This window comes from Chenopodium album, chromosome 24 (assembly GCF_948465745.1).
Source record: "Chenopodium album chromosome 24, dcCheAlbu1.1, whole genome shotgun sequence".
NCBI classification, from domain to species: domain Eukaryota; kingdom Viridiplantae; phylum Streptophyta; class Magnoliopsida; order Caryophyllales; family Amaranthaceae; genus Chenopodium; species Chenopodium album.
Genome location: NC_137857.1, coordinates 32,400,387 through 32,426,031, shown reverse-complemented (window position 1 = coordinate 32,426,031; position 25,645 = coordinate 32,400,387). Strand labels below are relative to the sequence as shown.

The 25,645-nt window shown below is 35.2% G+C and overlaps 4 protein-coding genes across 5 annotated transcripts; 2 read left to right on the top strand and 2 right to left on the bottom strand.

Moving 5' to 3' along the window:
* Nucleotides 1–1,587: 1,587 nt before the first annotated feature.
* LOC145611843 (trihelix transcription factor DF1-like) lies at nt 1,588–4,272 on the top strand. Of its 2 annotated transcripts, XR_014106473.1 has the most exons (4): nt 1,588–1,943; nt 2,349–3,464; nt 3,723–3,813; nt 4,006–4,272. XR_014106473.1 is itself a non-coding variant. In XM_081667222.1 (2 exons), the coding sequence occupies exons 1-2, from the start codon at nt 1,588–1,590 to the stop codon at nt 3,115–3,117; spliced, it is 1,125 nt and encodes a 374-aa protein (XP_081523348.1). In that variant the 3' UTR covers nt 3,118–3,534. The 2 variants fall into 2 exon arrangements, 1 of the variants encoding a protein (XP_081523348.1); XM_081667222.1 differs by lacking the exons at nt 3,723–3,813; nt 4,006–4,272 and having other exon boundaries at nt 2,349–3,534.
* A 736-nt stretch (nt 4,273–5,008) lies between these two features.
* Nucleotides 5,009–6,702, bottom strand: LOC145610867 (nudix hydrolase 2-like). Its single transcript, XM_081666137.1, has 8 exons — nt 6,532–6,702; nt 6,351–6,416; nt 6,110–6,250; nt 5,906–5,983; nt 5,748–5,798; nt 5,628–5,662; nt 5,449–5,557; nt 5,009–5,255 (listed from the first exon to the last, which is right to left on the bottom strand). Exons 1-8 carry the CDS (start codon nt 6,700–6,702, stop codon nt 5,049–5,051), a joined length of 858 nt encoding a protein of 285 aa, XP_081522263.1. The 3' UTR covers nt 5,009–5,048.
* Nucleotides 6,703–12,080: 5,378 nt separating this feature from the next.
* On the top strand, nt 12,081–13,122 carry LOC145611784 (nuclear transcription factor Y subunit B-6-like). Its single transcript, XM_081667154.1, has 2 exons — nt 12,081–12,374; nt 12,469–13,122. The coding sequence occupies exons 1-2, from the start codon at nt 12,081–12,083 to the stop codon at nt 12,916–12,918; spliced, it is 744 nt and encodes a 247-aa protein (XP_081523280.1). The 3' UTR covers nt 12,919–13,122.
* A 440-nt stretch (nt 13,123–13,562) lies between these two features.
* On the bottom strand, nt 13,563–17,951 carry LOC145610303 (ankyrin repeat domain-containing protein 2B-like). The gene is made up of 9 exons (XM_081665628.1): nt 17,805–17,951; nt 17,334–17,377; nt 15,949–16,088; nt 15,520–15,729; nt 15,284–15,432; nt 14,994–15,165; nt 14,399–14,491; nt 14,055–14,194; nt 13,563–13,967 (listed from the first exon to the last, which is right to left on the bottom strand). The coding sequence occupies exons 2-9, from the start codon at nt 17,365–17,367 to the stop codon at nt 13,868–13,870; spliced, it is 1,038 nt and encodes a 345-aa protein (XP_081521754.1). The 5' UTR covers nt 17,368–17,377; nt 17,805–17,951; the 3' UTR covers nt 13,563–13,867.
* Between the last annotated feature and the right edge of the window lie 7,694 nt (nt 17,952–25,645).

Genomic DNA, 25,645 nt, shown 5'->3' with positions numbered 1-25,645 from the left:
TGTCGTCTAGTTGGAGCCCTTGTAGAAGTGGGAAAACATGAGATGTAGAAGAGTAAAGAGGAGTCTTAGAGGAGAGGAGCGTTGGACGGTTGAATGTCAGTTAGGGTAATTGGATACTGGGTGTGAAAACAAAAGAACCACTGTAATTATTTTAGGACAGGAAGTGTGTGAATAGTGAAAAAGTCGAATGTATCAATTATTCTGTGACAGAGATTCTTCAACTTATTGAAAAAAGTCCAACCGTATTATTACTTTATTGGACAATATTTCCATTTAAAGTAGTGTTGCAATTTTACCCAAAAAAAAAAAAAAAAAAAAAACTTTAAAATGTGTTTCATTTAAAAAATAAAATATGAGTAAACATATATTGGTGAATTTGCAAACCATGGACAAACATTGAAATAGAGGAAGTAACAATGTTTGAAAATGATGAAATCTAAACTATTTATTAAAAGGCGTTGCCTTTTCAACGTATATGACAACATGTCACAATGTCACGTCAGTGACACCTAAGCTTGCGACTTTATTTAACAGAATTAATAAAACATGGTTTTATTTAGATTCAAACCCTCAACTTCAAACAAGTAAATGCTACACACTTACCATCTCAACCAACTTTTATTAGTGTTTTAAATATCATATTTAACATTATATATTCCTTTTAAATTAGAGGTTATTTAATATATTTATTTTTCACAAGATTAGAAAATAAATACACATGTAGTTAAAAAAAAAAAGCCGTAACATTCGAAATAATGCCCAAATCACACACTAGTTACACAACACTTGAACATAATAATCAAATTAAAGAAGTACTCCCTCCGTCCCTAAATTACATTCCTCTTTGGAAATTTACACGGGAATTAAGGAGGGAAAAATAAGACAAATAATAATAATTAGATAATGCAATGGGAAGTACAAAGATAGTTTAGTTATTACTCATGACAAGTCATCAATCCTTTGCAAAAAAAAAAGGACCAATCACATGCTCCTAATTAAAAAATTTTAACCAATCAAATTCATTGTAATTTGGCACAAGGATTATGAGTGAGATTAGGTAAGGATGAGTGAGAAAGCATTAAATATAAAACAAAAAAAGAGAGTTGATTTACTAAAAAAAACTTACCAAAATTAGAAAGGAGGAATGTAATTTTGGAATACCAAAAATAGAAAGGAGGAATGTAATTTAGGGACGGAGGGAGTACAAACTACGGCGCATTGCCCAAGACACACACTAGTTTGAAAACAAGCATAATTTGACTTATTATTTCTAGTTTCAAAAACAAGTTATGTTTGATTGTTTGGGCCAAAGAAAGAAGGGTAAGTAGAGTGACAAACTCAAACTGATATCCAACATTTAAATAAATAAAAAATAAATAAATAAATAATAAAAAAAAAAAAAAAAAGTGATCATCTTCATTTACCACTCTCTTTTACCAACAAACAACCCTTCATTTGTGGTTTCACTTTCACCCCCTCTTCTACTACTCCCCCTTTCCCCAGCCGCCGCACTTTTTTTCCATTTCTTTAAATGATAAAAAAAATTAACCACAATCAATAATCTACTGTTAATTTGATCTCATAAATATGGATGATTTGTTCACAAATGACCGGCAATTAACCGGCGCCGGTTTCTCCGAAGAACTCACCCCTTTTCCTAACCCTGAACCTCAACCTCAACCTCAATTCTTCTACCCTCATTCTACTACTCCTGTTCCCCAGAAACTCCGTCCTATCAGATCCAACGACTCCTCTTTCCTCAGAATCAACGGCTCTAATTCTTCCGACTTAGGGTTCCTCCCTTTTCAACCTGATTTCACCACCTTCCAGGATGACACGTCAGCTTCTGCTCATCAATTGTTGAAGATCAAATCTGACATGGATGCTCATCTTCTTTCTAACTTTAAGTCCCAAATTTCCAACCTCGACTTCTCTTCTTTCAGGTTTTTTTTTTTTAATCTCTTCTTTCATTTTTTATAATTTAATTGGTGTGGAGAGAGCGCGAGGACAGTGATAAAAAAGAATTCAATCCCGGGTTTTAGGTATCACCACTAAGATTTAACAACTACGGAGTAGTAGTAAACTAGTAACACAGTCTTATAGTCTTATTGTTATTACAGTGGTTTTTGTTTTGTTACCCATATTTACTTTCTAATTTCGGATATTTTCTAATTGTAGGTAGATATAGCAATAAAAAAAGTTTAGAATCCTATAAAAGATAGGTGCAGTATAAATGTGGCGGTAAATTAAGTTGTTTCATTCATTTCCTCAACTTTAATTTTTTATTTTTTTGAGGTAAAGAAAATGAGGAATGTTTGCAGAATTTGAGTTGATTGTTTTGAATTCAGTTCTTCCTCAGATTGTAGTGACGATTCTGCGCATAAGGGAGAGGAGGAGCGAAGTTCAAATGGGAAACCCAAAAAGAAGAGGAGGAAAAAGATGGAATCATTTTTACAAGGATTGATGTCTCAAGTTATTAACAAGCAAGAAGAGATGCACCAGCAGTTGATGAACATGATTGAAAACAAGGAGAAACAGCGGATTGTTCGAGAGGAAGCGTGGCGGCGACAGGAGTTGGAGCGTGCTAACAGAGATCATCAGATTAGAGCTCAGGAGGCTGCTCGTAATGTTGCTCTTATTACCTTCATTCGGAACGCTCTTGGGGTTTCGGAATTACAGGTTCCCGACCTCTTATCGTTTCCCTCTGGGGAGGATAGTGTTGCTGATACTCAGAGCTTGGGGCAAGGTGAGCAGGAAAGGTTTGATCCTTATTATAAGAGGTGGCCGACGTCTGAGGTGCAAGCGCTTATTACTTTAAGAGCTGCTCTTGATCAGAAGTTTCATACTATAGGCGCTAAAGCGCCTGTGTGGGATGAAGTGGCGGCTGGAATGGCTAAAATGGGATACACTCGGAGTGCAAGGAAATGCAAGGAGAAGTGGGAGAATGTTAACAAGTATTATAAGAAGGCAACTGGCAATGGAAAGAAATACTCTGAGAATGCAAAATCGTGCCCGTACTTCCATGAGCTTGAAACCCTCTACAAAAATCGACTTATTACTGCTACTAAATCAAACTCTCCTAGCAATGAAGACTCAGAGCAGAATGCAAATGTATAACAATTTATATTCGTACTGAACGCGAATTCTATTATGGCTTGTCAAGTTATCCAAGCTGCGAAAAAAAAAAAGCAGTTCCTGCTGGATGTGGGAGTGGAACTTCTTCATTTGTTCTGTAGTCTGAAAAGTTCCAATTCGTTGATTCCTTCAGCAACTATTAGCTGCAATATTTAACATAAACAGATAACGAAACAAGGATATTCTGTAAAGCCATCATTTTGGCTGCATGCTCATTCATGATCATTGGAAAGACCCAGGCTAACACAGTCCATCAGCACTGCCTAGCAGTCTCAATCTTGTTTCCTCCGGCGGGCAATGTTATTTGCTTCTTTGGCATGTTATTATTGGTATGTCTTTGATCTTTTTCTCGGATGTAACCAGCAAGTCGTGCCTTGGAGGAAATCGGATAGAAAAATAGGGAAAATTGAAATTCTTCACAGCATGTTGCTGGCTAGTCCTTTAGACCATTTTCTGTATTCATCTGGTTCATTTTTCTGCGAACTAGATTGATGCATTCAGCGGCTAAGTAGTCCAGTAAGCATTGTAAAGCTATTTTAAGCATAAATGAAGTAACATTTAGCTCAGAGCTTTTCTTTTGTATGCAGACATTGTTTGCTGTGAGCCTGACATAATCTTCAATTGGAATCTGTGGTCATATTTCTTGCAAACCCCTCTTATGATGCAAAATCATCACAGGTACCATTGAGATTATCATGATTAATGATTGTTAAACTGTTTTAGCTATTCTCAAAGTATTATAAATAACAGGCATTGTTATTAGATTAATGTAATGACATTGAGCTGCTTACAATATAACAAAAGCTTCAAAGATTGATATTAACATTGAAGATCTGAATAGTTGATTGCGATGTATGAATTGCATTGCAGCATGTTAGCCTTCCTGGTACTCTGTAGGGGGTGAGACATATACCCATGCCTGATGTTCCCTTCACTACGCGAATCTTGTACAGGTGAGTATTATATAATATGGATGCTATGCATTGTTAGTAGCGTTTAAACTTGGTTACCTCATATATCACCAGAAAAAAGGAGTAGAACAGGGTTGAGATGGGGATTACTGACAGCAGAAAGGCTAGTATAATAGGGGGATCAGGCTGCATATAATAAGGAAAACTCAAGATAAATGATGCCATGAGCAATACAATCAAGACCTTGGCACAACTTCCGCTGTCTTTCATTTGATTAAATTTACTAGACGGAGAGAAGAAACGAGGGGAAGAGGGTGGCAAGAGAGAAAATAGATTGCTCTGCTGTTGATTATTATGTACTTGTACTCGATTAATTCTGTTTTACAGTTTACTCACTGCTGAAAGTAAATTTAACCTTTATCATTAATAAGAGGGCATTATGTGGAGGGTAGGTGCATGTTTATAAACAAAAACCATCTGCTCAACAAATATGGAAACTGGAAAGTGAAAAGAGAAGAGTGTGAGCCTTACAAAGCAGGCTTACCATTTTAAGAGATACTTCGTATATAATTACTTCTACTCGTATCTATCTGAAAATAACCTACCACAGTACCACACATCGCGAATGATTATACATTTGCCTCTAATGGTTGTTGTCTAAACTCTAAATAGCTAGGTTCATTGTCATCATCCTGCAACCTGTTCATCTAATTAATTGCCTCTTATCATTAATCATCATTTAATTGCTTTCACTATTTTGTTATTTTGTGACTATATACAGGAATGGATCATGTATCCACAGTTAGTACGAGGTCATATTTGTGAAATCAACATTAAATGAAATCTTGACATTTTATGAGATGATTAAACAACTCTCTTTTCTCTATTTCATGATCTTAATAATGAACAAAAGAATAAACTTCCAGTCTTACAATTAATTTTATTTTCTGTATTTCATGGTCTATATGATCTATCAAGTACTGCTGCTTCCATCAAAGTTATCTATTGAACATTGGTGTCATTTGAATTGGAAGCCTGATTATTGAAGTAGATGATATCCCTTCCTTCTTTAAAGCTTGGTTTGATAGGCGCAGCTGGAAACCCTGAATATTGACCATCCATTTTGGCCTTGCAAATTTTAACCATGTTCCTAATGAGCTCGTATCTCTGAACAAAAGACTGTGCTGCATATTCTTGAAAGGGCATCCACTGCACATTGAAATCGATAAAAGGAAGTGAGAAAAGAGTTGGCATAAGGTGTAATAGTCAAGAGAATTTGCTTATAGCTTGGTTTTTGGTCTGATTTGTATCCTTAATGGCTTAAGGATTGCAAACAAAAACGTGCTTGATCATATAAATACCGAATCCATGGATGAGCAACAACCGAACGATGTAAAATTACCTGAGCTGCTTCAATTTCTGTTTCCTGAACCTGAATGTTATATGACAGAGGTTTCAGATTACAGACGAAGAATAGATCCGACTTCTGGAAAAATGCCTTGTGATGCTCTCTGTGAATGTTGAAAATCAGCCAAGCTGTGAAAGAGGATTACAATGTGAAGAAATTGGCAAAAATTGTACCTAAATGTCAGCACTTCCTCAAATTTTGTTTCAATCTGCAAAAAAGAAAACAAATATATGAGCTAACAATGCCAAGAAAGGGCATTTTAAAGAGCATATGGACTAGGGCACTTTACTTACTCCTGTCTCTTCCTTGACTTCTCGCACAACTGCAGCACAAATGTCCTCCCCCTGTGAATTTGAAGTGTCAATGATACTAACAAGGAAATGTCATACATGAACACGATAATAAGGACTGCAGAGCATAATAATCAAACAAGTACGTGCAAGGAGTAAACCTCATTGGCTGTTCCGGTGGGAAACTTCCACACACCCTTTCCTTTTAACATTCCATTCTTCTCTTGAACCACTAGTACCTACAGGCACACATGTAAACAAAGGGTGATTAAGTACAGAATTCTGGTTGGGAATCGGGAAAAACTTGTAGACATTGTAGTAAACTGATTATTATATTGAAATTCAAGATTATAAGCATGTAATACTTCTTTTTTGTCATTGATGACAAAAGCACCGACAGTAACACGATGAGATGCATTTGCTGGGAGAGCACAGGGTTCATCTTGAGGGAGCCACTTTGCTAGCATAACGTATCTTGGTTCTGCATGGTGGTACCAAAACCCTTCCTGCAAAAATGCATTGACACATTATTGGAAAAAGAAAAGTTGATAATTCTAAGTTGAAGCAACATTGTATACATTGTACTGTACTAGGTATGTTTTGCACCTTGACAGCAGCTTCAATAAGATTGTAATGTCGAATAGGAAGTTTAATCCATATACCTCTTTTCCCCTGCATGAAGTAATCGTAATCAGTGTAAAACAGACTATCAGAACATCATAATCAAATAAACAGGAAAATCAGTTATGATTCTTTAAGGTGATAAAGTAAAGAAAAAAGAAAAAACCATTTTGGTCCATTGAGAAAGAGAAGCTCTGAGAGAAGAGGCAAAGAGGTGGGAGTCCATTGGATCCTGCATATCAACAAAGAGATCTCCATGTTCATCTTCTGTTGCTGAAAGTAATCGTAGTTTTCGAGTCTGAACCTGATACAATCTCCTGAAACTCGAAAGCTGCATGCTTGTTGTAACATGCTTATTTATATGATTAATCAGACCTACACCTTGGTGATCATAGTTGAAGGTGCTACTTATTATCCTTGTAAGACATGGGAAATTCCGGGTGGTGCAAAGAGATCTAAGAGACATCATCATCATCCGCGAGGTTAATGTACTTAATCTTATGGATTATAAACTTAGAAAAGGCTAATTGATCAAATCAGAGTACCTGTGACTTGAGTAATTCAATTCGAATATATATATAATAACTTAACAAGAATGTATCTGAAGTAAGTCTAATGGAAACTTAGGTAAAAACAATCCACACATATATTAAAAAAGGGGCAGGATTATTTTACATTGCAAGTTTGAAATAGTTTTGAATGGAAAGTTGATTTCAATGCATGTTTTACTAATACTTGAATTTATGTTTTTCTACGTACATTTGAATGCTGTGATAATAATAATCTTGATAAAAATAAAGAAATGATTATTTGTTTGAACTAAACAATTCATACAAATGACTCAAATTAGTATTCTAGCTACTGTTAATCCTGCTGCGTATAGACCGGGAGAGTGAATAGGCAAACATCAAGATCAAACTCGCCTAATCGCATTGGTTAATACTCCAGAAATTACCTAGACCTTGAGACAACGGATGAATTTTCAACCTACAAGGCAACAACTGAATTGGTCAAAAACTGAAGCTAATTATAATTTGTGCCAAATTAAAAGGTCCTTAATTACGTTTTGAATTCACTAATGCGTGTCAAAGGCTTTATTCCTTTTGACACCAAATATGTACGGAGTATCATCATCTTGGAAATGTCTTACGGGTTGTATTTTATAGTTATGACTATTTCGTACTGTAACATTTTATTGTTTGTTTTAACATTTGCTTCTGTTACTATAGTTACCCCGTTTGACGGATTTTTAACAATTCAACAATTTTGATTAGGTTACAAAATTTTTATACTTGTATTCTCTCTATGAAAACCATTGCATGATTGTTCTCCAAAAGATGGATTTAAATATTCAACTATTTTTGCTAATACACATTACAAAATTATAGTATCGTACTCACTCCGTTTCACAATGATTTTTCACTTTGATTGTACGCGTTTGTCAGTGCATTACTTTGACAGTTAATTACAAATTAGTTAACAACAATAACAATTGAATATTACTAATAAACTACTAATTTTAAACAAATCAAATAAAACCAAACATTATTACTTATTGACAATAATTTAAAAAAAATTCTCACCTTATGAATGATGTTAAATTACAAATATAAATATCATCATGGAACGTATTGAGTACTACACATTACGAGTTCATATTACTCGAGAAAAATGTCTAATTTGTTTATAGATGTACATCTTATTGTACTACGTAGTACAAACAACTCCGTATGTAATTTGTAGATGTACATCTTATTGTACTACGCGTTCAAATTAAAGTACTTCATATGCAATTTTTATTATAACAAACTTTTGGTTACACTTTAAACGGCTACATAACTTGTTAAAATGGAAGTTTTGTCCCCGTATACATGTATAAACCCTCTTATTTCTTTTTTTAAACTTTTCAGTCTCTTTCGTTAAATTATAATTATTTTTTGTGTATATGTATACAAGTAAAAAAGAAAAAAAAAATAAAAAAAATAAAACCAACATTAGGAGCCCCTCATCGCGAATTTGCGAGGAAAACTCCTAATACTGTAATACATATGTAATTACAACACGAAGAAAGGAAAAAAGTGGTGAGATCAATAAAGAATTATCTAATAATACTTTACTTTGGAATATTTGTGATAAAACAAGTAATTAACCATAATAAAATCCATGCCGCAACATACTTCAATATTATTTGAACGTACAAGAAACAAAGAACAACATCAATAAAAGAGCAAAACATAAGAATCTAAGTAAAATGAAGTAGGCCATTAAAAAAGAAATGTGCACGTAGGAATGATTAATCAGAGGTATTAAATTGAAGGAGGAGGAAGACAATGATAAGGACGATAGGGATGAGAAGAAGCATGGAGAATGAAGGCGCGGCGACTGAACCCATAAACAATGGAAGAACAAGCAGAAGAAATGCCACCCCTATAATAGCCATCACTAAACCAAAACCGATGCCAAATTCACCATCATCCATTTGATACGTAATAATAATACTTGGCCTATTTGTATCACGTTATTCACGTACGTACTACTTTCGAATTATGTATGATTAGTGTAGTAATTTATGATTATGATAATAATAATAATAATAATATGATCAAATTGAAATGAGTTTATATAAGCCATAGATACATACATTGATATTTGACACCCCTTGGCGAAGGGACACATCGTTTGGATTCATGAATTATTTTTGTGTAATCCGTGTTGCATCAATTTTAAATATCTTGCCAAAATATTAACTGTACTTGGCTTTTCGTTTGGAAAGCTAAGAGACTTGCTATAGTTCATTTTTATTGGGCCTGCTTCAACCTTTAATTCCCCACCTTTTAGGCCCAATTCTCCAACCATAATAAAAATAAAAATAAAAATAAAAATAAAAAAAAGCATGTAATTTTTATAAATTAAGCATATCCTATGATTAATTTAAGTGGTCATGCCTAGAATGACTCAAGATATAGTCGTGCAATCGTGCCATATCAGACTTTTGCTTATCTTTCATTAACATAATTTATGCATAGCTTGACAGAGAGAATGGATTTCATTAACATAATTTATGCACAGCTTGACAGAGATAATGGATTATTAGGTTATACGGAGTATAGTCTTATAGACATACTCGATGCGGTGCTACATTAGTACTCCCTCTTTTCCTTGATTAGATTCTTACTTCTTTCTATTATGTGAGGAATAAATGCCAGAAATATGAATCTAATTAAAGGGCGGAGGGAGTACAATTAAGTAGTTATACTCACATGGATAACTTTATTTATTTATTTATTTGTTTACGAGTATTAATTTTTACAATAGGTTGGGTAGCATTAAGTGGAATATGGTATCGGTAATTGGGGAGAATAGAGGGATGTACTGTATTTTACAAGACAGTGTGAATGAGTGATTAAATAGCCCTAGTCATAAGTCCCTCGACTAGGGTTAGTTGTCCCTCGTCTAGGGTTTGTTAGTTTCTTGCGATTTTCGACGTAAAGTTCACAAATCTTTACTAATTTTCCCCAAATTTTTCATTCTTCCATAGAATTGATAACATGGCTGAGGATTTATTGAACGATTTCGAAAAGATCAAACTGACAGAGGAGGAAATGAAGGTTATTGGTGCACGATCTGAAGATTTGGAGGACGAAGGAACGAAAAATTAGATCGCCCTATCATTGGTAGGGAAATTGATGACATCGAAACCCTTCAATGTTGAAGCAATGAAACGCACGCTAATGTCAGATCAGTATGGAGTTATTTGCAGGACAATGTTGTGATCAAAATGGTGGAGATGAATCTTTTTGTCTTCCAATTCCTAAGCGAAGTGGATAAAGAGAAGGTATTGGATGGATGCCCGTGGTTTTTCGATGGCAAGTACTTATTCTCAAGGACATCGATGGAGAGGAACAACCATCCGAAGTGATCTTCAAGTTACGCGCCTATGTGGGTGAGACTGCTCGATGTGCCGTTTAGCAAGCACATTACCCTCCTTATATCCCAATACAAATAATGTTGAAAGTCAAGACGTCTTAACTAATTGAAAAGGGAGGGAAGTATATATATATTTTTGCACATGTATATATAGAGCTAGGTGAAATGACTTATATGACCCTATAGCTAGATCCTAATAACCATGCAACCTTAGTAACATCTTTTGGTTCATACATTACCCTCTCTCACTCATTCTCTCTAATCTCTCCTTCCATTCACTGGCTGACTACTGTACTCACTCTCACTCTCTTTCACACTCTCAATTAAGCTCTCTTTCGCCAACGACACCACCTCCTTCAATACTAAGCAAGGTCCCTTCACCTCCCTTAGCTTGTTATTTAAATTATTAAATTCTTGTACGTTTAATTAATTGGTTTAAGTTTGTGAATTGTGCATGCATCGATCTTAAATTAATTATACTGAATACTTGTTCTTGATTTATATATAATTTAGGCAACTTCATTCAAGTAAACCTCGACTCCTCCGCCCCGGAAAACAATCAAGCTAGCTAAGGTACTACACTCACAAAAAACCGTTTTAAATTGGTTGCATGTCGGATTTTGAATTTGAGGGTAAATTATGTATTGTTTGTTGTTGCTGTTTTTGTGTTGTTGAAATTATTGGATGTTATTGTTGTTGGCTTTAGATGGTTGTTGTTGTTATTGTCTTTGGTGCAATACTAAATTAAGCTGCATTGCATTTGCATGCTACTGTTGATGCAATTGTTGTTGTGGTTCAGGCCCGGCCCTGAGGGTGCAATGGGCCTAGGGCCCGTCGTTGAATGTCAACCAACATCTTTACCGGATTTCCTCACCTGATGCTTTGTATTTCCAACAATCTTTTTAATTACCAACATACATATAATTATATAAAGTCTTTACAATTTGAACATTAATACAAGCATTAATGCCTAATTCCCCTCAACCAATTCAAATATACACGGTGCCATTCAAAAAAAAATACTCCGTACAAATATACACAACACAAACTTTTAAATAAAACGGATGTTCAGTAAATTACTGAACATCTGTTATAAAGTGACAATAAAATGTGCAAAAGTTACACTAAAACGCACAAAAGTTACCCTGACATATATAAGATTTATTTATGCTTTGTTGATAAATTTGACAAAAGTGACACTAAATCTGACAAAAGTGTACCCGGTGTACAGTAAATTACTGAAAACCGGGTGTATACAAAAGTTTTCCACAACACGAGTAGGGAAAATAATTTTTTATTTTCAAATTTCTTATTTTTATTGAAATGTATACAAGTACTAGTATTAAAGTGAAAATGTTATACTTGTCAAAAAAAATAAAAAAATGTTATATGTAGCCATAAGGGCTATGTATAAGGAGCTAAAAGAAAAAAGTATTAATATAATATACCGTATTCATTAATTACACTGATTTGCGTGTGATTTTGTTATGTTTTCTTAAACTTGTACGGCGTACCAAAAAAGGAAAGATATATTTATAAAAAAAAAAAAAAACTCGTATAAACTGCACAAGTATTCAAACGGAGAGAGTACAAAGTATTTGGAATTTTTCTAACAATAGTTGTGAATTGGTAACTATAATTATAATGCCTTGCTAAATTGGAGCTAGACTGAGAAAACCTTGTTAAAACTCTTATAGTAATATTTTACTTTTTTACAAACAAAAAGGGCAATTTATTTTGAGTATGATATAGTATATGTGTGTATGATTCATTATATTTGGCACAGAAATGAAATTGTCATCCAAGGCAATACCAGGAGAGATGAATCACATACACGCAATTATCAACGGAAAAGTGTTCTCCCATGACATGAGTCATCATCACCTTAATAACAACAATGCTAACAATAACTTCAATGGAAGTAGTAGTAACCACTCTGTATCATCAACTGATCAAGACAACAACGAATGCACTGTGCGAGAACAAGATCGCTTTATGCCCATTGCCAATGTCATACGCATCATGCGCAAGATTCTTCCACCACATGCCAAAATTTCTGATGATGCTAAGGAAACTATCCAGGTACGTATACATTTTAAGGATGACTATTGTAAAAACATCGATCTTAATTACTACTGTAATATTTTCTGATATCATATTTTGCTGCTGCTCGCAGGAATGTGTGTCCGAGTACATTAGCTTTATAACAGGAGAAGCAAATGAGAGGTGCCAAAGGGAGCAGCGTAAAACAATAACAGCAGAAGATGTACTATGGGCCATGAGCAAGCTTGGGTTCGACGACTACATTGAGCCACTCACCCTTTACTTGCATCGGTACAGGGAGCTGGAGGGGGAACGTGGTTCTATCCGCACTTGTGAGCCACTCCTCAAGCTTAGTAGAGCAGCCATGGATCAGTACGCGGCATTTGGGCCAGTATTTCACATTGGACCTCCTTCTTCACATCATCATGGCTATTTTGGGGGGTCTTCTTCTATGAATGGATATTTAAAAGATACTTCCGTAGCTTCTGCTTCTGACTCGGTTGGTGCTTCCGCTGTTGCTGCTGCTGGTGATCCTGCTAATTCTATTACCAGCTTTCAGCCTTATAGTCACCACCACAAATAATAATCTGCTGATTACATATGTTGTAGTCACTTAGCTTGCAATGCTAACAGTTAACGTTGTGACTTTCTTAATTAGGCTTGTTTAATTTCCCTTTAACATGTTATTTTATCTCCCTCTCATTTGCTAAAACCAACTTCGTACTTGTTAGATGTCAAGTGAGATTTTTTACAACAATAGTTTGGTTTTTTTTTTTTTTTCCTGATATATAAGAAGACCTCACAATCTCACATAAAAGGAAAATTACACATACATCATATCAACAGGTTTTAATAATTTCACATTTGAAGTTTAACATTTGTCATCGTAAATATGTGATCATCAATAATGCAGTAATTTCTATGTACAAAGTATACAATAACAGCAATTATTTAAATAAAAAAAATAACAATTTGTAAGGAAAAGCAGAATTAGCCAAAAATCTTCTAACCCATTTTCTCATTTTTGTTTCAAGTTACATATTACTTGTTATGAATTGCATATAGTTAGTTTTTGTTTAGTTAATTTCAATTACATGATGAAAAGTCTAATACAGAATCTGTGCATGCATTCCCCTATCAAGCACAAACCTTAAATAAAATAGGATTCTCAATCAATTGTCTAAATACGATGTACACAAGTAACACAACAATCTTTACAACAGCAAGTGAAACAATCAAACAATATATGCACTGGAACATAATAACTTAATAAGATATCAATTATATGGTCAAAAACAAATGTCTGAATATTTGAGACAAAAGAACTATAATTACGGCACACATGAAAACACATGAAGCAAAATACCAAAAAACATCTAACTGCATGCTGAGCAGTAGCAATGGCATTGAGGGAGTTCTATAAATGGTAGAACCCCCACCCCATTTCCCATGGGATTGTAGTCCACTCATCAACACACAAATCTCCCCATTCGCATAACATCATTTATACCCCAGCTAACACGCCATCACATTCACAGGAATGCATCTTTCTCCAACAATTTGAGCACCTCATGTTGATTGTTCAATTTGGCAACATCTATGGGGGTCTTCCCATCAAGATTCTGGAGAGTACTGCACAAAGTAATAGTCGTCTTATAAGCTGCACAAACAGATAGCCTCAAGATAAAATAATCAGACAGAAGACAAGTTTGGGCTTACACAGCAGCGCCGTTCTCCAGGAGAAGTGCTACACACTCTTTTCTCCCGTAACCAGCAGCATAGTGAAGGGCAGTATTTTTGTTCTTATCCAACGCGTCCACTTTAGCTCCTGCTTCGAGAAGAGCTTGTGCACACTTAACCTGAAACAGAAGAAACCTGTCAGATCAATGCCATGGCAAGCCAGCCGCCTTTAAATTGCACATCAGAAAGAAGCCACCAAAGTGTTCCAAGTCTTCCAACTTAGTACAGAGATAGAAGCCGCAAACTAGAAGCAGTCACTTCACCTTATTAACATTTAGAGCCACAATTGATTTAAGACAAATTTGCTTGCAGAATTACCATACCTCACCATATCCACAAGCAAAATGCAATGCTGTCCTGCCTTCAGAATCCTCTTCATCTTTGTCAGCACCAGCAGCTAAAGCTTTCTTCAACCCCTGAAAACATATGGTATAAAATTCCAGCGTTCAATCTTCTAAAAGGCATTTGAGGAAGACAGTTACAGAAACAATTCCCTTAATTACTGCACTGCCTCTCTATGCTAACTACATGCCATGCCTCATCCTATAAAGCTACGGATTTATCTCTTCTACTTCATAGCTTAGAGCCTTGGATGTAATCAAAGCATACTTATGCTTTATATATTTCAGTAACACACCCAATCTTAATAAAAATATAATTTTAAAGGTTAATTTCCTACGATAAAGAACCTACAATAAGACTATTATTTTTTATGCAAGAGAGGTGGTGGCAATGTTACGTAGACTCTTCTCTGTACCTAAATTACCTATGTCGACACAGTAATTGGACCTTAAAAAACAAAATCCAAGTCAACACTGTATTTGGAGAATTGGACCATAATAAAAATGAGAAGGAAAAAAAAAAACATATATCATGTCCAATACAAGTATGTAATAAATAGAATGGTGGTTTTTTTACCTCCACATCGCCAATACTAGCAGTTTGATGAACAACAGACTCATCTTCTTCATTAGCACCTTCCTCTGACTCGTCAGGCACAGCACGCTCAGAGGATGTAGCTGCTTCTCCTGTGACTGCTAGACCCATAGCTTCGCCCAACTTTTGAAGAACGTCTTTATCATTCCAATACCTGTAATAACCAAAGTATATCAATCGATAAAATAAATGAACTATAGATGGCCAGCATGAAGATAGCAAATGTAGGTGGTTGAAGAGCTATAATGATGAAACAAGTTTTTAAACCCAACCTCATCATGGCAGCAGGTCCACCAGTCTCTATCTCTTCCAATATGGGTTTCAGAGAAGGATCTTCTTTAATACGTGCCATTCGTTCCTCTAGCTGGTCTTTCTGGGCTGGATTGGACAAATTCTCAAGCATGCCAGACATTGATGGATCCTAATCGATCAATTATCACAACCAGCATTACTTCAGGATTTTGATTGCGTTGAAAATAACTATTTCCAATAGACAAAGAAAACAAACCTGCATCAAAGCGCTACCAAGACGTTCAGCCATGGCCATAAACTGAGGATTCTCCATCACCTGCTGCATAGTGGAATAATACTGCTGGGGGTCAAATTGTGGTTCCTCAACTGCAGGACCACCCTGAAAGGTTTGCTGCAATTGCTCAGCCATCTGATTGAAAGCAGGATCTTTAGCTATCTGCTCAGCCAGCTCCTTGATGCTTGGATCCTGCATTGATGAGATAATGTACCAAGATCAGTATTTGATTTTAAAACTACTTCTTTTATAATCAGGGGAGGGTAATGGCCCATACATCAATACCAATAGCTACAAATGTTGAGGTCAAATCAATAATTTGGTTTAGAAAACAGAGGTGCTTCACATTCAATGAGTTTTAGTTATTCATTGAACATGACAAAGGATTGTGAAAAAGATAGGATGATGTACATTGAGCAAGCCAGACATAGCTGAAAAATCAAAAGGATTTGGGGGCATTCCAGGTCCTGGAGCAGGAGAAGATGTTCTCTGTCCTGATTGAGACTGCTCGGAAGATGCTTCTGGGTTTGACTTCTGGGGTTCTTGGGCACCTGTATGCCAGAGAAGAATCACATATAAGCATAATGCCATATTATTATCAGTTCTATATAGCTAAAAGAGCAATCTTAGTAAACAACATTGTATATCAAGCATGTGAAGCAGTCATATTTTAGCCAAAAATGGTATTAGAATCCCGTACACATCCTTTCCCACTTGGTTTATGTTCATAATCTTGCTCTTTTTCGTATCATTCAGAGACATATAACAAACACAATTCCTAATCTCCATAATTGAGAAATTCTTATAAGTATCAGCCACCGTAGGACGTAAGGAAGCTTGAAAGATAATTTTTTCCAGACGGATACATGTTAAAGTGGATCTAGTTAAGAAATGTAAACTTTGTTCTAGCCAACTGCACATCATAACTAAGTGAAGATCTCCTTTCCTAGATGACTCTCTATGCCTACATCATGATTGACAAATATTCCCCTTAAGCAATCGCTGTACGAAAGATGATATCTTTTAAATTTCATGAAGTCACACAGTGCCTCCTTTGGTTTGCTTGTCTTATCATGTATAATTTAATTTCCTAAAAACCATTTCCACAATTCAGCAATAACCTCATTTAAACAAAACAATACAATCAGTGAAATACAAAAGGGATTTACAGTGCATTAGGATAAAGAAAGGGGAAGGAAAAGAAGAGGATGGAAGAATAATGAGTTTTCCTTCCACATCTCTCCATTGTTGAAAAGATCAATTTCTTATAATTTAATCCCTCTCATTCTCTCCCATCCAATTCCCTTCCTTCCTCATTTGCTATCCAAATGAAAGATACTCCATCCCTCCATTTCCCTTCCCTCATTTCCTTCAATCCAAACACACTGATAATAGTTTAGAATTAAAGACATAGCCTTTGGCATGCAAATGCAAATAAGTTAGTTCTCGAACAAGGAAAAAAAGTTATATTGAGGACTTCTTTGACTTGTGAAGTTAAATTTGTCACAAGACACAAACTCCTTAGAAATGATCAAGTTCTCCGGTCCCCACCAACCAACTACACTTATTGAATATTGAATTAGCAATACATCCCAAACCCACTAAAGATGAGAAAACCACGGAGCCATGAGAATACGATGTTGGGTAATGAATACTTTTTTACATGCAGACTCCAAACAAGCTTCACTGACGAAGCCAACATTTGTAGAGTGCACATGAAGTGAGCAATCGAACATCGAATCCAAAACAAACGAAAAGAAAGGATAATAATATAAGAGTCGAATAACCGCGCTCACCTGCGGGCACATCATTCCCTGAGTTTGAAGCCATAGATCAACACCTAAAAGCAAAGCAAACAAACCATTAAAACAGTAATACAGTGAATAACAGTCCCGTCACTGTCTCACTGAGACAGGAGATGCCCTCCAATAAAGGGTCCATTTTCATGGTTCCATCCTACAATCAAAGGGTTACAAACAACAACCAGCAAAACATTCGCAATCAAATTTGACTCAATTGATTCCAAAAATCGTACAAAATTCTTCTCGATTAAGACAATCAACGTAAATTGCACAACGCAAAATTCCAGCAACAAATCGATCGTTGTAATTCAAAACAAAACCTCAGCAATTACAACCAAAACTTCAATACCCCACCAAAGAAGAACCCTAAATCAACTATACTAACAATCAAATCAACGACAAACCCTAGATTGTAAAATTGAAGTTCGATTATTTAGAAAAATAATAAAGAAAACATCTTACTACCTCGGAAACTGGTTCAATGGAGGAGAGAGAAAAGAGAAGGCGGTTGAATGGAGGATTGAGAGTAAGCGCTTCAATGGAGGAGAGAGAGCAAAGGGGGATAAAAGTGATAAGCTCCGAACGAAGGAGATCTAAACTGATAACGTATGAGCAAGTTTAAGCATATACGGAGTGATGTCAACCGTCAGATATCTGTATTATCAACGGTCTTAATTCATTTCATATAATTTTGTATACTTCCTCACAAAATTTAATCAATGTGATTTATGTGAATACACGTATTAAACGAAATAATGACTGTGATTAATATAATGTTTTTATGGTTTGAGTAAGAGTATTCACATTTACTTTTAATTTCAGTTCAATTTAGCTTCAATCAGTTCAGTTTAGTTTAGCTTCAATCAGTTCAGTTCAGTTCATGATTTTCCTCTCTCATAAATATTCATTCCAGCTTAGTTCAATTCAGTTCAACTCTAATCAGTTCAGTTCAGTAAATGTGAACAGGCCCTAAGTGCCCTTATGGTAGCTTTGTTTTAATTTTGTTTTTTTTTCTTTAGTTTAGTATGGTACAAATTGCTTTTTTTTTTTTTTTTTTTTTGAAAGTAAGTATGGTACAAATTGTTTCCTGGGTAAAGATTTCTGCGAAATCGAAAAAAAAATTATAGTTTTGATTAAACTCTTGTTCACAACTACAATAGATCGATATACTCCCTCCTCGAAGAATAATTGTTAATCACAACGACATACAAAAAAAGGTGTGAAGAATGTACGATTTTAAACAACGATCGTGCTGAAATGATGTTTTTATTTGATTCAACTATAATGTATGTTTTAAGGGCGTGTTCGGCAAAATGTAGCAGTAGAGGTAGCTGTTAGCTGTGATGGTGGTTGTTAGATGTATGTGTAGCTGACAACAAATAATTAAATACGAGTGTTTGGTAAACTAGCTTTTAGCTGTACAATTCTCAAAAATCAAAGAAAAATTCAACAGCTACTTAGCATTTCACAATAGTTAATAATATTAACTTTTTCACAAAAGCTACTTCAACCACTAAACTCTACTCCCACCACTACATTTCCAAACACTCATAATTTTTTCTAAGTAGTGTTTGAATAAGTCAAACCACTAAAAGCTACTCAAAAGCTAGTGCCGAATACGCCCTAAATTTAAACCTCATGTAGTATGACATTTTATTTATGAATTAATTTTTTCAAAAAAATTATAATGTATGTATTCTTCCCTCAAAAAAAAATTTTAAATTTATTTTATTTTGAGTGTCCTAAAATTGTATAACATATTATTTTTTGATGGGTTGTACACATAGTATTTTTTTTTAAAGGCAAGAGCTAAAGAACATCTCGGGAGCGTTGGATAAGATAGCTAAAAGTAGGAATATTAAATTAAAATGAACATTAATTATACCGATTGATGCATGATTTTGGCTGCATTCCCAAATTAATACCATTTTAAGAAGTATTTTAAATACTTATCTAACGCCCCAGGGACGTTCATTAGCAAGATCCTTTTTTTAATCTTTTTATTTTTATTTTTTTTACAGTGAGGACTTTGTATTTTTCCTATAAAATAAAATCCGTTAACTGTTACCTATATTTTCGTGTTCTTATTTACTTTATTAACTTTTACATTATTACATCCAGAACTTTATTACATGTCATTGTTTATCTTTTATCATTTCAATATACCCGCTATACACTAGTAGAAAAAACGAATTAGGCACCGGTTCAAACCCCCCATAACCCACCGGTTTTGAACCGCTGCCTATTTGGGAGGTGGCAATACTCCAAAAAAAGGCCACCAGTTTAAAACCGGTGGCAAAAACGAGTATTGCCACGGTTAACCGGTGGCAAAGATGCTAACCGCCTATTTTTTTTTAATATTTAAAATTAATGCCACCGGTTAACCAGTGGCAATACCATGTACATTATTTTTTTTTGTCATTTTCACTTTAAATATATATTTTATTTTTTTTGACAAACACTTTAATTAAAATCGAAAGCATTTAACTAAAAAAAATTTGAACATCACAAATATAAATCGAACTATTTCAATCATTATAATCGATTCCTTACAACATTTAATAAAAAAAAAATTACAATACAAATCATTATATTCGAACAATTACAACAGCATAATAAAAAAAAAATTACAATATAAATCAAAAAAAAATTACAACATCAAAATGAAAAAACCCCATACAACATATTATTCTTCGATTTATATTCTTGCTTCTTGAAATATACCTGCATTAATTAAAACAAAAAAATTAATAAAACTGACGAACCCAGCTCTAAAATAAAATTTTAAAAAAAAAACTGACGAATTGAACCCAGAAATCCCAAAAAAAAAAACGAGAAAACTGAAAATAAAAAAAAAGGAAAATTTGATTCTAATAATCCAACCTTTGCGCGATCTTTTTTTAATAATCCGACCTTTTGATTATTCTACAATAATCCCACCTTTACACCCCATTCTATTCTATTAGGCCAAACGGGTTATCAACTTACAATAGCAAGTCACCTTGCCATGTGTCAAAATTTGATTAGTCCAAATTTAAGTTTACATTTTAAAAAAAATATTTTTGAATTTTATTTTTATTTTTTCCCTCATTCCTTACTTCCTCCATAATTTCCGACCACCCCACCACTAGTCCATCACCCAACCTCCTTTTCCTTCCCATCCTCTTCTCTTTCCGACCACCCCACCACTAGTCCACTACCCACCTCCCTTCTCCGTACCCCTCACCATTTTCCCTCATTTCTTGATGTCATCCACCCCCTGAAATCCCCACCTCAATCCACAACTTAAAACCCAGAAAAAAACAACCACCCACCTCTGTCAAAGCTCCGTCGAAAGCTCAAAACCCAGAAAAAAAAACCACCAACATTCGTCGAAAGCTCGAAACCCATAAACCAACCTACCTTTCCTCAAAATCCAGCCAAAAATGGTAGATCCTCCGGCACCCGCTTTGATAAACATTCGTTCAAATATATAAATGTCTTTTAGGAAGAATTTGAGGTGGGTTTTTGCAGAATTATAGAATTGGATGATGGGTTTTGGAGCTTGAGTTCCATAGAAATGGAGGTTGAGAGGAATCAGGAAAGAGAGACATTGCTGTTAATGGCAGATTTTTGAGTTTTAGGGGAAATGAGGACAACAATTAGGAGAGAGAAAGTGGTTTTGAAATCGAAATCAGAGGTTGAGTTGAGGGGTAATGGTGGTAATGGAGGGAGTGAGAATGAAGATGATGATGGAATCGAGCTTTCATGGTGGTTGTTGTTGGTATTTTTGCTGATTATTGATTTTAATGGGTTAGGAGGAAGGTGGCTAAGGGGGTGGTCGGAATGGAAATAAATGGGAAGGGGAGGCAGGAACGTGGGGGTGGTCGGGGAAGGGGAAAGTGGGTGGCTGGAGAAGAATTACTTATTATATTTTTTTTTAAAAACAAGGGAAAATACTGGTTGATCTTCATGATCAACATAATTTGTCAATCATAGGGGTGATGGTGTCTTTTCATTCATTAAGTGAAGGATAGTAATGTCATTGCATATGTGCTGACATGTTCATATTGCCAGCTATGCAATATTTTGTTAGTTGAGGTTTGATGGCGTTAACAACAAAGCTAGGGTCAAAGCCCCAAATCCCCACCCTCCTCCTCTCTCCTCTTTATCAAAGTCTCAACAATGGCACGTGTGTAGTACCTCCGGCGATGGAGGGTAGGTGTAGCGGTGACAATAAAACTGAAATTAGTGCTGGGCGAGGACTAGCTATGACTTCGGCAACAAGGGGTGGTGGTGTCTGAACTTAAATCGATCTCACATCGGCCAATGTCGGCAAGAATTATGTCGAAACAAAGCTCCCTAGGTTAGTAAATTCAAGGAAAATGGTCACCCTTACCCTTTGGGGTTGATTAAGCCCTTAATTTCACCTTTTCTCCCAGGGTTTTCGTTTGATTTGGCGGCGAAGCCGCCGAAAATGGTGGTGTTGATGGTGTCGGTGGTCGGTTTATTGGATGAAGCTTGGACATGATGAAGATTGAAGATGGTGGTGTGGTAGCTTCAATGGAGGAAGCAGCTTGAACACCACTATTGTCACCATTAATAAACGGAGTTAGGATAGGCTTGCGTTCTTGGTGATTAAGCGGCTGACGAAGCATTAGTATGAGCTGGCTAGAATGAGTAAGCACTAGATTGACAAAATATGTTAATCATGAAGATCAACTGGCAAGCCCCTAAAAAAAATCATTAATTGTTACAAAAAATGAAAATTAAAAAAAAATTACCTGAACAATAGGTAGTAGGTCAACTTGGCCTAATAGAATAGAATGGGGTGTAAAGGTGGGATTATTGTAGAATAATCAAAAGGTCGGATTATTAAAAAAAGATCACGCAAAGGTTGGATTATTAGAATCAAATTTTCCATAAAAAAATCCCAAAAACGCATGCATGAACCCAAAAAAAGATTATTTTCACCGAAAATTAACCCAGAAAAATCGAAATAAAATCCGAAAATCGATTTAAATCGATTAATGAAACCCAGAAAAATCGAAATAAAATCCAAAAATCAAACACAGAATATTCCAATTAATATCCAATTAAACCCAAAACTTGATTAATTAAACCCTGAAAACAATCGAAAACCTCAAAATAAAAAAAATCCCCAAAAAACACATGCATGTACCCAGAAAAATCGATTAATTAAACCAAAAATAAAACCCAGAAAAATTAAACCAAAAATAAAAGTCGGTGTTGTATGTTGATGTCTTCAGTAGTGTTCTTGATGGTCTTCATGGTGGTCTTGGGTGGTGGTCTTGGGTGGTGTTTGTGGTGGTGGAAAAGAAAGAGAAGAGGACGAGAATCGGAGAAGAACGAAAGAGAAGGGGACGAGAATCGGAGAAGAACGAAAGAGAAAGAGAGAGAGGAGATGAGATCGAAGGAGAAGAATAGGAGAAAGAAGGAGAAGAACAAGAGAGGAGCAGATATGAGGAGATGAACATTGAAGGAGAAAGAGAAGGAGGAGAGAGAAAGAGAAAGAGTGGAAGAGCGGCTGATGAGGAGAGAGTGGTGAAGGTTAGGGTTTGGGAGGGTATATATATGGGGCGGTTTTTTTTTTTTTAAAATAAAAAAGCCACCGGTTTTGAACCGGTGGGATTAATAAATTACCCACCGGTTCACTGTGAACCGGTGGCAATTCCCTTCCCTCGTTTTTTCCCACTTTTATACCCCATCGGTTTTAAAAAACCGGTGGCCTTAGGGCGGTGCCATTCTTCTTTTTTCAACTAGTGATATTTACTTCATAAATTTTATGACTACAAATATCTACTTACCTTTTATTTTAAATAGCCCTGAAACTATGTGTCGGTTGAAGTATAACACATAAATTCTAGAGGTGAATTGGGCAGGTTAGGCCGAGGCCAAAGAATAACCCACTTCTCGGGCCGAGCCAAATTTGGGTCGGAATTTTTATGCCCAAACTTGCCAAAAATGACCGAGTCGTGTGGGCTTTTCGGGCCATTTTCGTGCTGGACCAAAAAATCAACTAAAAATGTATAAAATCATCATCCCAAACCCGCTCAAAAAACTTAAAATTTCAGGCTATACTTGGCCGAAAAATCTACCCACAATCTACCCAAAATCGGGTCGGGCTAACCTTGATCAGGTCTAAAAAATCCTATTGAAAAAAAAAACAGATGTATAACATAAACCATTAAAACTAGGCACTTTACATTGTCTCCTTCAAGTGGAAATGTGGGATATACTATGTAAATTAGATTATTTTTTTAAACATAAAAGTAATAATAAATACAATAAAAATTCACCATGCACTAGGATTTAAATTAGAACAATAATTATAGAGTATGATGACATTGATATTTTGATAAGTCTATAAGTTAACTTTTCCTTTGCCCAAAAATCTTCTTTGTTATCTAAGTAATGTAATTTGTTACGTACGTCGCCAAATCAATTGTAGTTTATAATAACTTTAATATTAAACAAAATAGAATTTGGTTTTTATTTTAAGTCATGCATTGCATGAGTACTAACCTATATAAAATGTTATACCATAAATTTGCCATGAATGCCATTAACATGCTTTTAGAGGATTCTGTTAGCTATGCTCACCGTCTAAGAAGAAGTAATCCCTTATAAAGATCATGAATGTCTAAGAAGAAGCAAGGAAAATGCTTTGATGGTTGCCCTACCCTTGTCGTTTTTCGTAGGTTACAAAGAGGTAGCCAGGTAGGGATAGTAGACAAGTGCCGGAGCAAACAATATTGTGGTTCTTCATCCCTTGAATTGTTTCATGTAGGTTTATTGCACTTGCACTTGCACTTGCGTCGTAGGAACCTGTTTATATATGTGAGTATTGCTAAAGCATTATTTTAAAATGTAGAAGGTATTGTTTCGTCAGTCTGGACTAACAAAATGCAGATTTTTGATATCCTCAATTGGTGGGATGATATCCTCTATTGACTGGATGATATCCTCTATTTGCTGAATGTTATCCTCTACTAACTGGATGATATCCTTTATTGGCTATATGATATCTTTTATTGGCTAGATGATATTTCTACTGGCTGGATGATATTCTCTACTGGCTATACATATGATATCCTTTATTGGCTGGATGATATTTCTACTAGCCGGGTGATATCCTTTATTGGCTATATGATATCAAGGCTGGATGATATCATATAGCCAATAGAGGATATTATCCAGCCATGATATCATATAGGCAATAAAGGATATCATCCAGCCAATAAAGGATATCATAGGCACAATCACAAATGATATCATGTAGTCAATAGAGGATATCATCCAACAATAATATCATATAGCTAATAGAGGATATCATCCAAGAAATAATATCATGTAGCTAATAGAGGATATCATCTAGCCAATGGAGGATATGTATAACTTGTTTGATGATGTGTATAATTTGTTTGATATTATGTATAACAATAGTAGAACTTTCACTGAAGATCTCGTACTAAGGTTATGGGTATAACATAACTTGCTCATTTCTCAACCAAAATACATGTATTTGTAATCAAAATGCTCACAATTCAACATACAATCTTATGAGACAATCAATTTCAACAATTGTACATCACATAAGAAAGCCCCAATTTGATTTTTTTGGACTTTTTTCGAAAAAATCGAGAATATCAAGTAATTAAACTTTCTCTCTCTTCCGCCATGGATGACTTCGCTCCTCTCCTTCGTCCTAACTACCACCAACTTGTCATCGGGTGGAAACTTGTTCATCGCAAGAAGATGACAATGATATGTTGCGAATATCTTCTCTAACTGACGACCGCACCCAATATTTGTGTTTATATTGTGTACTAAACGTTAAAGCTGTTTTTAATTTATAATGAAAAAGAGATGTTTATTCGAGCTGAGCGGGAAATAATTGATATATTGTTCTTTGGTTTTCCCTCGATCTATTGCAGCTCCACCAACTAACTTATCAGAAAATACCATTATCAACCTTTTATTTCCTCCCTTTTGCAACTCAAGCTTCCTCCATTTTACTTTTTACAACTCCTCTGCCCCTCTCTCCATATGAATCATGTAAGATATACTTTACGCTTTAACTAGTCGCGTTAGGTAGCTTCGTATATATTCATCTTCCATTATTTTAAAGAGGCTCTTGCACAACGTGGCTCATGTGTTATGCGTTGGGTCATAATAGTAGGTTCCCTTATATATTTTTTTACTTTTCAATTTGCTAAAAATAAGAGAGATTCAGCTACGAAATAAATCGATAAATAATTAAACTAGGGCAATCATTCCACTGTTTACCTTATATTTTCTTATCT

What these genes read in the sequence shown, in the direction of transcription:
- LOC145610303 (XM_081665628.1), bottom strand. Translation starts at nt 17,367, where the DNA reads ATGGCTTCAAACTCAGGGAATGATGTGCCCGCAG. An exon ending in CTATGTCTGGCTTGCTCAAT is followed by an intron (nt 15,730 to 15,948) that starts GTACATCATCCT and finishes TCATCAATGCAG; the next exon opens with GATCCAAGCATCAAGGAGCT. An exon ending in TTGGTAGCGCTTTGATGCAG is followed by an intron (nt 15,433 to 15,519) that starts GTTTGTTTTCTT and finishes TTGATCGATTAG; the next exon opens with GATCCATCAATGTCTGGCAT.
- LOC145611784 (XM_081667154.1), top strand. Translation starts at nt 12,081, where the DNA reads ATGAAATTGTCATCCAAGGCAATACCAGGAGAGATGAATCACATACAC. An exon ending in ATGCTAAGGAAACTATCCAG is followed by an intron (nt 12,375 to 12,468) that starts GTACGTATACAT and finishes TGCTGCTCGCAG; the next exon opens with GAATGTGTGTCCGAGTACAT.
- LOC145610867 (XM_081666137.1), bottom strand. Translation starts at nt 6,702, where the DNA reads ATGCAGCTTTCGAGTTTCAGGAGATTGTATCAGGTTCAGACTCGAAAA. An exon ending in TTATTGAAGCTGCTGTCAAG is followed by an intron (nt 6,251 to 6,350) that starts GTGCAAAACATA and finishes GCATTTTTGCAG; the next exon opens with GAAGGGTTTTGGTACCACCA. An exon ending in CAGAAATTGAAGCAGCTCAG is followed by an intron (nt 5,256 to 5,448) that starts GTAATTTTACAT and finishes TTCAATGTGCAG; the next exon opens with TGGATGCCCTTTCAAGAATA.
- LOC145611843 (XM_081667222.1), top strand. Translation starts at nt 1,588, where the DNA reads ATGGATGATTTGTTCACAAATGACCGGCAATTAACCGGCGCCGGTTTC. An exon ending in CTCGACTTCTCTTCTTTCAG is followed by an intron (nt 1,944 to 2,348) that starts GTTTTTTTTTTT and finishes TTTTGAATTCAG; the next exon opens with TTCTTCCTCAGATTGTAGTG.